This window comes from Typopeltis vanoorti, chromosome 16 (assembly GCF_054136105.1).
Source record: "Typopeltis vanoorti isolate ZY-2024b chromosome 16, IOZ_Tvanoo_1.0, whole genome shotgun sequence".
Classification (NCBI taxonomy): domain Eukaryota; kingdom Metazoa; phylum Arthropoda; class Arachnida; order Uropygi; family Thelyphonidae; genus Typopeltis; species Typopeltis vanoorti.
Genome location: NC_143564.1, coordinates 33,880,782 through 33,893,743, shown reverse-complemented (window position 1 = coordinate 33,893,743; position 12,962 = coordinate 33,880,782). Strand labels below are relative to the sequence as shown.

The 12,962-nt window shown below is 36.4% G+C and overlaps 1 protein-coding gene across 9 annotated transcripts in view; it reads left to right on the top strand.

Moving 5' to 3' along the window:
- The window catches only part of LOC150097938 (protein Jade-1-like), a 335,931-nt gene that overhangs the window by 128,371 nt on the left and 194,598 nt on the right, over positions 1 to 12,962 (top strand). For all 9 annotated transcript variants that reach the window (XM_090405951.1, XM_090405944.1, XM_090405950.1 and 6 more), the window contains one exon: positions 10,825 to 10,860. In XM_090405951.1, coding sequence (XP_090262077.1) covers positions 10,825 to 10,860 — 36 coding nt within the window. The remainder of the gene's footprint in view (positions 1 to 10,824; positions 10,861 to 12,962) is intronic.

The window sequence follows — 12,962 nt, the reverse complement described above, 5'->3', positions numbered from 1 at the left end:
TCAGTAAGTTCTGCAAAATACCCTCTACAGCTGCAAATCACCTCTTGATTGAAAGAAAAATGCCGACCAGCGAGTTAGAGTTTTAGTTTTGGGAAGAGATAGAAGTCAGAGGGAGAAAAAAATCTGGGGAATACGGTGGATGTTCCAACAGTTCATAGTGCAGATCCCTTAATTTTCCCATTGCCAAAACACTTTTGTGGACAGGTGCATTGTCCTGAATGAAAGATGATTTTTTTCTTCTGCAAACCAGGTCTTCTCTCACAAATTTTTTCATGTAGTCTGGTTAAAAGATTGTAATAATATTCCCTGGTTATTGTTTTACCCTTTTCAAGATAATTAATAAACAAAATGCCTTTAGCATCTCAAAACACTGATGTCATGACCTCTCCTGCTGATGCAAATGACTTTGTCTTCTTTGGCACTGAACAACTGGCTTTTGACTGCTGTTTGGATTCTGGTGTGTAATGGTGAATCCAAGTCTTATCCATAGTAATAAATCGATGCACAAAATCTGTTTTATTCTTGTTAAAATGCTCCAAGCACTGTTCAGAGATTTTCATGCGAGTGCGTTTTTGATCTGCTGTGAGCAAGCACAGCACCCATCTTGCGCAAAGCTTTTTCATTTGGAATACTTCATGCAAAATATATCCTACACATTCTTTTGAAATGCCTATAGTCTCAGCATTTTCACGCTTTTTGACTTGCTGGTCATCCAATACCATATTGTGCACTTGATCAATGATTTCTGTTGTTGTTACACTTTTTGGACGTCCTTCATGTGGGTCATCTTCAAGGCTGGTACGACCACATTTAAACTCAGCAGCCCATTTCTTAATTGTCAAAAACGAAGGAGAAGAGTGTCCATAAACTTTTATGAACTTCAAATAAATTTCTTTTTATCATTAAATCTTCTTTTACAAAGAATTTTATAACCACACGATACTCAATTTTATGCATTTCAAGGAATACTGACAACACTTTTGCTTCAGACAGCTGTATAAAACAAACTGCCTGATAGAATGACTTGCAATTTCACATGAATGCTTATGACAGATGTGCCAACTTAGAAAAAAAAATCTCTTGCCGATAGCTTGCCATCTATGGTCGAGGCCGAGAACTTTTCAGACCACCTTGTATATGCATATATTATTTATTTTTTAAATTCTATTTAATTTTATTATTATTTTTAATACATTAGAAAATTTAACGACATTTTTTAGTTATCTTACATTACCTACTTAAGTGGTGCCTTTTGGAATTGTCAGTTATTGTTCTATCGGCTTTGTACTGAAGATGCCTGTGATACTCGGTCGAAAATTTATTAAACTTACTAATAAATAATATTTTACGTGAGTTAATTCTAGTATTATAATTATTTAAACACAGGGAGATGTTGAGGTCCAAAACTATATCCAGTCTCTTTAAGTTGCCCTGCAGGAATTTTGTGCTAGCTATGTCTCATAACTCTCTCTTCAAAGTAGCATCATCAGCAAATGTACAGGGTGTCCACAAATGCTTACCCTGATTTCAACTGGCTATAATATTTTAACAATGAAATTAACTGAATAAATTTTGTTACAGGAAAACTTGGGCACTCATAAAGTTTCCATACTTGTATCTTCAGTATACTGCTTTTGCCACCAGGAGTGCTGCTGCTGATTTTCTTTAAAAATGGCTTCGGTACAGGAAAAAGCCCAATGTGTTCTGTGGCTAACAGAAACAAAATCTCCATTTATAGTGCCAACGTTTGCGTACCACTTTGTGGTACACAAAAGTTTGAAATTGTTTGCGTACAAAGTCCAAATTGTCCAGGAGATAAAGCCAGATGATCGTCCAAGGCATTAAGAATTTGCTAACCTCATTTTGAACCGCATTGATGAGGATAATGATTTTTTGCAGTGTGTTTGTTTCTCTGATGAGGCAACATTTCACGTGAGTGGAGTAGTCAACAGACACAATGTAGGGATCTGAAAACCCACATGCCATAAGAGAACACATTTGAGCTAGTCCAAAACTCAATGTGTGGTGTGGACTAATGCATGATCGAGTGATTGGCCCTTTCTTCTTTCTTGAAAAAGAAATTAATGGAAATACTTAGACATTTAGACATGCTCAATAATTATGCCATTCCCCAGCTATAGCAGATGCAACCAAATGTTATCTCTCAACAGGACGGAGCCCCCCCCATTGGTCTCGTGCTGTTCGCAATCATCTTACCGAGAATTCCCGAATCGCTGGATCAGAGATGGTCCAATCCCTTGACCCCCCCCGAGGTCACCAGACATTATTTTTCATTGACTTTTTTTTCTATATGTTATGCATTGAAGTCTACTTTGTGTTCCATTTCATGTATCCACTGAAAACTGACAATATATTATAATCAGGGTAAACATTTGTGGACATCCTGTATTTTGCCAAACTTTTAAAAATTTTGGCAAAATACAGGATGTATTTTGCCAAATACATACATTTTTTTTTATTGGTCTTTAGAGCAGGGTTTCTGATTATGTAAAAAAATAAAGAACAAAAAACCTTAGCCCATCCATGGTACTAATGTACTAGAAGTTTATAATTTTTTGTGAGCTTTGCATAAAAAAAAAAACTTTGTATTACCCTCTAAGACCATCCCCTAATATCATTAATATACAAATAAAAAACAATGGTTCAAGTCTAGAATGTGTAGTGTACAATGCCATCTTTCTTTTAGTCTCAGCTTACTAGTATTTCACTCATAGCTTTCTATCTGAAATAGACTCAACTCATCTGATCAAATATTTTGGCTGTCTCCCTTTACCCCCCCCCCCCCCAAAGTGCAACACTGAACACTGTTATTTTTAGAACCATCAAATTTCCATCACTGCACTCATAGAGGGTGCCGGTTATGACTGCAGAATCCTGCCCTTCATTCTCTTTCAGTGTTTGCCTTCCTGTTAGCTTGCATTTACATGCTTAGTTGTATTTCTTTGTTCCCACGAAGATACCAAGGCATAGCTAACTTATTAGCTAAATTAATTTAGTTTGCAATTTATCTCAAAATGTATTTTTTCCATTAAATACCAACATGAGTGATAATCAGTGTCCAAGTATCCATAGCAAAACATTATCACACCCTCAAGTCAAATCATTTCCACACACATGAAGTTTCAAAATTTATAGTACATTAGCGTGTATGGGGAAAGGTTAAACAGAAGGATTATTTATTTATTATTGAACAGTAAGATGAAGTCTTTGGGAACAATTGAGGAAGGCTGACCCAGAGAATAAAGAGAGGGAATGAAGAAGAAGATGGTTTAGCAGTTAGATGATAATTGGATTTTGGGGAGCTGCTACCATCCTTGTAGGTTGAGCATGATGCTATTCTGGTCAACAATTCCAGTTGACTGGAATAGCACCATGGAAGTACCTGTAAAAAAGAAAATGATCATCAGTAAAAGAAATGTTGGAATGAATCATCTGCAAGAGAACTACGAACTTCTTGACATTATGAGGAATTTTTGGGGGTGATTTGTGGTGCATAATTCCAAATATGAGAACAGTATTCTGAGATTGTGTGCATTTGGAATTGTGTGCAAGTGAAAAGTGTGGTAAAAGGATACAGTCAATGTAGCAAATGCCACTATATTATAATAATTACTAAAACAGCCTGGCACAAATCTCACATGTAGTAAAGCAAACTTCGTGAAAACAAACCACTCCTCTGATCTCTAGAAGTGTGCTATATTGAGATCACTGTATTTATTTATTTTTTTATTTTTTTCAGTATGGTTAGTAACAGGATAGAGAGAATTATAGGAGTTGTTGTATATGTGTTGGATTCTTGAATAATGTCTTGTTTATAGTTTTAATTAATTATGAGATCTGTATTAGAATGATATTCAGTTATTTTTCCTGTTTATCTTCCTCCTGGATTGTTAATGCATAATATTGTAAATGTGTAAAGACCCTCATTCTGCTTAGGAAATATTCAAATGTATACAGGATCATATTCCATTGCTGAAAAGCCCACAATAGGATAGAGTAGAGGATCCATGAAAAATCAACTCAAATCAATGCATGAGCAATGTCAGCATCACTGTGTGTGTGGGGTGGGGGAGGTAATCAGATTATACAAATTTCTTACACACCAATTAATGTTTAGTAAAAATAACATGCACTTAGGTGTATTTTTTTAAACTGAAGATTCATGCCTTCTAATTTGATAATAAATATCTCTGACAATATGTTATCACCAATTTGATTTTCACACACAAAAAAAAAACTTGGATGAGAGACCATATTTTGTGTAATAGTCTTGTATGATAAACCCATGTCTTACAGACATGTACATGATGAAAGCCAGTAAAGTTTTCACTGATGCAAGAACTCTATTTACTATGTTATTATTAAGATATCTTTATGCAGAATATTTTTTTAAGTTAATGTCTTATTTCCTTGTAGTTATATATAGTTATTTATCATCATATTCCTGATATATGCTCACAAGGTATACAGGGTACTCTCATAGTACTACATGAAAAATGCTAATTATTATTAACTTCCTATCCTGACTTTTTCTCCAAATAATAAACATGTCAGGGCTACAATATTGTCACATCTGGTATTTATGTCTTCTAAGGTGTTTAAAAACTGAATCAGTTGGCCTAAATCTTGTCTTCCAATGGGTCTTTTTCCTGCCATTCTGGCACCATACACTTGTTTTGCTAATCATTTTTTCTCTCATTTTCTCATGTGACTTCACCCATGATTAGCTCTTGAATGCCAATAATCATGTTCCTTGCTGATATTTTCATTTTTAATGATTTTTTGCCATTGATGCCATTGGTTCACTGTTGTAATTTTTCTCAGAACTCCATGATCTTTGCTATTTCATCAACAGTTTTGTTCCTCTGATCAATAAGTGAAACTGATTTGAATCAGCTGCATACACAGCTTTGTATAATTAGTCTCTTATTCCATATAAATTTATTTATATGACTTAAACCATATCAGTTTTTTGTCTATTCTGTTATGTATTTCCATATTTAATTTGTCAATTTCACTACATTGCCTAAATAGCTGCAATGTCTTACTTGTCCTCTATATTTTTCATTCAAATTGCAGCTGATATTCATTGTATACTTACCTGTTTTCATAATCTGCATTTTTATTTCTCATTTTCGTGCCAACTTTCTTACAGCAGTTATTCAGTTTAGTTAAGGAATGCTGCTGACATGTCCTGGATTTATTTAAGAGTATAACATCTATATAAAGTGAAGAGCTGAGATTAACATTTTTGATATCAGGTTTAGTACTTTTTTTCATAATGCGATTCATATAGACGAATATGCTCATAAGTGAAGATGATGCATCCTTGTCTCACACCTGATTTTACATGAACCCATGTAAAATCAGGTGTGATTTTAATTCTTTCAATTATAACTGCTGACTTAGAACTCTAGATGATAATATTCGATATAATTGTATACCATTTACACCATACAATTGTAGCATTTTGAACAGCTTTCTCTTGGTGCGGTATCATAAGCCTTTTCCAGATCTACATCACTTAAATGCAGATTCCTTTTACGTTCCAGAGAGAGAGAGATTATTTGCTCAATGATCTCTTGTTGAGAATCAATTCCTCAATTGATCTCTCATTGAATCAATCAATCTCTCGATTGATTTTTCAACAATCTGGCAGTGAAAAATCTAATCCTAACAATCCCTATTTTGTCTAAATGAAGTTTGTTCCCTAAATTTTTCGTACACAATTTGTCATAGCCTTTTCTCAAATATGCATCTGTTCTTGCCGAAATCTTTCGATGACTTACGTTTAGCTAATTTACACCTCATACAAGTAAGCAAGCAAGCATGAGACCACATCCTAACTTTCCTGTTAGGAACTTCTGATATGCTTTCTTCTTTTCCATGACTGTCTCTAATTTCTTGACTTCACCTTACAGTTCTGCTTTTTCTGTCCTTGCAGAGAAATTCAATTCATCAAATATCTCTCTGGCTGAATCAGTGTTGTCTTTACATCTGCCACTATATTGCCAAGGTTTGATTCTTGTCTTTCAAATCTTTCATTTTTCTGTGAATAATATTTGTATATTTGAGCCTACAGTTCATTTCTAAAGGCTGCTCAATTTTGATTCTTTATAAAAGTTTTGTAGATGCTACTAATGGGCAGGGATGTGCAATATACAACCTCTTCCTGTCCAGTCAACCTGTGGTGTAGTTTGATAGGGAAAGGCTCTGATGCTTTCATTTCTGCTGAAAAGGAATATCTTCCTAGATGAAAATATGCCAACTAGACTGCTAGGTGGTAGATGACCTTCATCGCATAGTGAAACACCACTATCATCCTGCTTATTGGGGGCTTGAAATGACAAACACTGTTTTGCCTCCAGACAAGGGTTTTGGTCTCCATCTTTCCCTCTCTTCTCCATGTAGTGTGAGTGATACTTTTCAAGGACATGCCAAACATACTTAAAGACCCAAACCCTCCTTGCAAACCCTCCATTTTGAGGGCACATCAGTTGAAACAATAGTAATGCAGGCCAGCTGCCATGTAGTATATGGGGCCTGAATGGTCAGCAATGAGTCAGGAGGCTTCTCTGTCAACTGGTACATAATCCTGCTACCACATATTCTACCAGGTCATGTCTGGTGAAGGAATAGTGGTATGCAGGAGGCACTGCTGAGGCTACAGAATGGCAAGGAAACTGGTTGCTCTCTGTATGGGTATCATGTTGACAAGCATCTTTTCCTACTGCTCTTTCCTTTCATCTAACAATAAACAGAAATGAAAAATGAAACAGACACAATGAGACAACACTGTAAACAAAATAAATCTTCTTCGACAACCAGGTCGTCCAAACAAATTATACCAAATGCAATATTTCAAACATACTAGGATCCCAAAAAAAAAAAAAAAAAAAAAAAAATCCAAATCCACTTTTCGAAACATCCATGGCATAAATTGCAATATACATGACATTCAGCACCATCTACAGACATCGAAACTAGATCACCTCCTCCTAATAGAAACCCAATTTACAGCTACATCAACCACAGTTCACCTTTGGTGTTCAAATTATATTCTTCATGATTAATTTTGTCACTAGGGTGGCACCTGCGTCTTTGTAAATATTGATATTACATGCTAGAGAATGCCAAATTCATACTGCTGGATTGTTACTAAGTGGGGCAAGGAAACTGGCTGACAGTTTCCTTGCCCCACTTAGTAACATTCATATACTGTATTTACTGGTCTCCAAGCTCTGAAAACTACTTAGACCTCTTCACCTTCCTCTCCGTGAAACTCTTTAATCCAGTTATCCAAACAACGAGGTCATCTTCCTAGGTCACCTAAATGTCCACAACTGTAACTGCCACTCCCCTAATCCACCACTACCGATCAAGTTGGACATGATATGGAAATTTTTGCTATAAGCAATGATCTAATTCAAATCATTCAGCTACCTGCCTACTTGTATTCCAAATAATTCCTTCCACTTTCTTAATACCCTTTTCCTTTTTTAACTAGGTCTCCTTCCAGACATGCTGTAGAAGTTACCTCTCCTCTCAGCAATTCAGACCACACCCAAGCTCATGCCCTTCGAAACTGTAAAGGTACCAAGTGGGATGACCTCTGGAACTACTATTCTTTTTCTTTTCCATGGCATGTTGCTGTTCTGACCCAGACTCTTGCAATGAGTGCATAAAAAATCATCTACACTGGCATTGAAGGCAGTCCATCCAAAATTCCTATCCACTTTCCAAAGTTCCAGTTCAACAAATGTATGCAAGTAGTCAAAAAAAAAAAAAAAAAAAACTCAGCTTACTGCTGATTGCTTGCATCAGGAACCTGTTTCATTCATACTCAGCCTGTGTGTAAGCATTGCAATACATGTAAATCAGTTATCTGTAAATATAACTTCCTAAAAACCAGTAACAGAAAACTTGTCTCTTGCCCAAACAGAAGATGTGCTTTCTTGTCCATTGCCAAAGCCATTGGACTCGACTTCTGCTCACCTGCACTTCCATTTCTCCAATCCAGATGGCACTGTTGATACAGCACCAGAAGAAAAAAAAGCTGACCTCCGAGCATCACTCTTTTCCTCTAACTCCTACATAGACAAAGAAAGCAGATTACCGCCTTCCATGCCAGCAACTGAGCACTGACAGGCATAAGAATATTAGACAACCTGAACACTACAAAGTCAGCTGATCCCAATTGCATCTCTCCTATTGTAGTCAAATGTTTGCTACAGAGCTGTCTCTTCAATCTTCTGTACTCAGCTGGCACCTGTGCCATCTGATGGATGCAAGCATATATATCCAACCTATTCCAAAAAAAGGGAGACAAAAGCCTATTGACCAATTACCACCACCTTAATCCTCTCCAAAATAATGGAGAAAGTTATCAATAGTCAACTGCTTCACTGCCTAGAAGTTCACGAGTTAATCAGCGACCACCAGTATGAATTCTGCCAAACAAGATCCATGGCTGATATCTTAGCCTACATAACTTACCACTGAACACGTGCAGTGGAAAGTTTGGAGAAACGTGCTGTTGCCTTTGACATTTCCAGGGCTTTTGGTCATGTTTGGCACCAAAAGAAATACTCGGCTTACTGCTGATAGCTTGCATCAGGAACCTCAGTTTCATTCATACTCAGCCTATGTGTAAGCATTGCAATACATGTAAATCAGCTATCTGCAAATCCAACTTCCTAAAAACCAGTAACAGAAAACTTGTCTCTTGCTGAAACGGAAGCTGTGCTTTCTGGTCCCTTGCCAAAGCCATTGCACTTTGGCAAGGCCCGCTACCTGCAAACTTCCTTCTTTCAGCCTATTACTGCACTCTGTAACTGAATAGCCAGCTCTATCTCTGGTCATTCACTGCATGTCATGGTGGACAGCATGCTCTCTTTTCGAACTTTGCCACCAATGCAGGAGTACCTCAGGATTCTGTTCTTTTATCTACCATCTTTTTCTTATATGTAGTATTTTGCTGATGATAGTACTCTCCATTCATCCTACTCCTCTGACAGATCATGTAGTTCCCATACCATCCTTAAATAGGGGCAAGGATACCTTCAATGCTGCCAAAATATAGTCCTGCCTTTTCTCTCACAAAAGGGATCTCAGCTTACCTTCCCTTATCCTCAACAATACATACATCAACAGACAGGATGAACTATCTCTCCTTGGACTGACAAATCTCCAGCCTCTCATGGACAAACATATCACATCAACAGCTTCCTCAGTTTCTAAAAAAAAAAACTAGGCATATTTTTCCACTCAAGAAGCTATTTTACACCAACCCAGCTACTAATCCTATATAAATCCAAAATCTGCCCATCCTCAGAATATTGTTCTGAGGATGGGCAGATTCACTTCAACCTATCTTGTAGATGCAATGTTTCAGCTCTGTGTCTCTTCTACAGGCACTTCCATGGTCACTGCTCCAGTGAGTTGGCAAACATCATTCCTCTACTTGCTGTGGGGCTTGTTAAAACAAGAATTACAACTGCCCAACATCCTTTTACAGTACAGCTGCAAAAACTCATCATACCTTCTTCTCCTCTCTCATTTATTTCATCTACTTCTGTCATCTGGAACAGTCTTCCTTATAATGTGTTTCACAACATTTCAGCTTCCAGCTCTTTAAAAGAAAAATGTCAACATGTCTTCTTTCTCAATCCCGATCTGCATGTATGTCACTAATGCTATCTTGTTTGTGGGATAAATACATATATAGAAAACTAGTAATAAAATATTTTTCTTTCAGTACTATATTCAATTTCATCAGCTCAAAACTAAATGGGGATTAATGTTGGAAGTTTATTTTTTCCCTTGGTTAGACTATAATAAATTTAGTTTAATCCTTTATCCAAGTGTAAGCAAACAAAGTTTGCACCTGAAAATATCTTCAGGACTAGGGTAAGGTAGTGCAGCACCAGGCAACTCCGAGCAAAGGTGGACCAAGCTCTCATCACTTGCACTACCTTACCTTAGTCCTGAAGGTATTTTCAGGCACAAACTTTGTTTTGCTTACACTTGGATAAAGGATTAAACTAAATTTATTATAGTCTAACCAAGTGAAAAATAAACTTCCAACATCTCTCTCTAAATCCAGAGTAATTAAATAATAAGGTAGTACGCCTGTTGGCAACTCCTATAGGTAAATATGACCTCTCCTATTGCTTCTGCCTTAGTATCTCCACGTTTGGGTCTGCTTCTCACTGACGAGACCTCAATGAAGGTTGAAACCAGTCTGGGTAGTGGCCCTTCCCTTAATGCATAGCAGTATACATGTCTGCAAGGAGATGTGCTTTGCATTATGGGAGATACTGAGACAAGTAGTGATGAGAGCTTGGTCCACCTTTGCTTGGAGTTGCCTGGTGTTGCACTACCTTACACTAGTCCTGAAGATATTTTCAGGTGCAAACTTTGTTTGCTTACACTTGGAGAAAGGATTAAACTAAATTTATTATAAATGGGGATCACTTCCATTTCAAATCTTCTGTATACTCTTATTTCTTGCAGTATTTTCACACTGTACCAGTGTGAAATGTAGCAAATAGAAGTAAATATCCTACAGAGCTTGCATATTTGATGTCTAGCATTAGTCAGCAGGTTTGCTGTAACAGGTTATGGTGAGAGGAACATTGAATAATAAAAGCTGTTTGTCACAAGACATTTTTATGTTAGATATTTTCATAAATTTTGTTACTTCATTGAATTGATATTACATAATTGTTTATGTATTGTACATATTTTAATTAGAACTTAAAAAATGAATATTATTAATTGAAGTGATTTCTTTTCTTCCAGAATCCTGAGGAAAAAGGACAAAGGGTTGTTTAAACTGTAAGTTCTATATATGATTTTTTTTCAGTTATGAAATATATATATATATATATATATATATATATATATATATATGAAGGATACAGGGGAAAAACAATTTCAGTCCAATTTGGCCTTCAGGCCATTATTTGCCATTTGTTTTTTTAATTTTTAAGTACTATTTAAATTAATTATGCTTAATATATATGAATGTACCATATCTTTTATTTTGTTATGCTATGTTTACTTGTATTTTGACAACAAGGAAAATTTAACGTTTTTTTCGGAAGTCAGTATCGTGGACTGAAGTTGTTTTTCCCCTGCACCCTTCATATATTATAAATAATATTACATACCTTAATGAATTATATTGGTGCATTGAATTCATATTTATAATACCCTAGAACTTGCTTATCAGTAGTGTGTGTTTGTACTTTTGCATTTCTTAACTGGAATGAAAGGAAATGAACATATGCTATTGAAACAGAAGTAACTGGTTGCATCAGAACATGCAACCATGTTCTGATGCCAGAAGAACACAGAGGCCATTTTGTTCTTGTAAATTACTTGTCAGTTCTGTAAAGATGTTTAAATATCTTTACATGATTTTTGTTTACAAAAGCTGTTATTGTTAGTTTAGTTCATTGAAAGTGAAATAATATGGCCTGGTTGGCTGAGCAGTTAGCATATCCGCTCTCCAGTCAAAAGGCTGTGGGTTTGAATCCCGCTGTGGGTATGGATGTTTGTGATTGTCTGTGGAAATACTAGTTGTGGTGGTGGGCAGTAGATGGCATTGAGGTAGTTGCGGTTAGTTGTAATTGGTGGATTGAGTTGTGGAGACAGAGAGAGAGAGATGTCGAGTAGGTGTCCTCCCTCGATGAGTCTTTGAACTCTCTGGAGGTGTCATGCAATAATAATAATATTTTTATACGTCCTTTATGTTGATAAAATTATGTTAAAACAGTATTCGACTGTAAGAAGAATATAACAGCAGTGTGTGCACTTTTGTTGTTAGAAGTTGATGGGCAAGGTTGTTAAGCCTAACTGTGCCTCATGGTTTGTCATCAGTGGGATTATCATTCCTATTATTATTATTAAAGAGACCTTCAGGGAGTCAAGAACTCACCAAAGGAGACCGTACTATTTGCACCAGCTGTCATACCTGTTCTTGAATTCATTCATGCTACTTGCACACACAACATTCAACGGCAATCCATTCCAGTCACGCATTGAGAGAAAAATCTAGCTCTAACCCCCTTTTTGGCAGCATTCTTTCTCAACGTCCATGGATACCCTCGCATCCTTTCCCCACCCTCCATAAAATGAAAAATTCCATCTACTGAAATTCTGTACAACCCTCTCAGAAGTTTATGTCTCAATTATATTACCCCTCTCTTTCTCCTGTTTGCTAGTGTCTGCAGCTTACGAGTTCTCAATCTGTATTCCACAATCCTGATATAATTTTTGACACTCTCCTTTGCTCTCTTTTTCTCGCTGATCAGTTTCTTCAAGCATAATCCCACCAATATAATACGCCATTGGATATTTAATCACACCAAAGTGCATGACTTTACATTTATTGACATCGAAATGACAGCCATTTTCACATGCCCATAATTCCAGTCTATTCAAATCATTCTGTAAGTACTGCATATCAGCACACTCCTGATTACCCTACCTATCTTTGCATCATCAGCAACTAGCTGTATGCACATGTCAAATCCTTACTAATGTCATTAATGTACAGATTGAATAACAATGAACCAAGGATTGATCCTTTGGGCACACCACTGGTTACCTTGAATCTTGCAGATTCACCCCTCCCCATATATGACTTTTTGATGTCTGTCAGTCAGCCATCCTCTTAATCATGCCAATAGTAGTTTATAATCCAATACCATATTCTCCTATTTATGCAACAGTATTCCATGCTGTATTCTGTCAAAAGCTTTAGCAAAATCCTAAATTATTATGATGTATCCATTCCCCTTATCTAATTCAGCTACCACTAAGTTAGACAAGGGGAATGGATGTGAGCTAGTTGCTAAAACATGATCTGCCCTTAGTAAATCCATGCTGTTTATTGCAAAGTAGAGATTCTCTGTCAACCCATTTCTGAATTC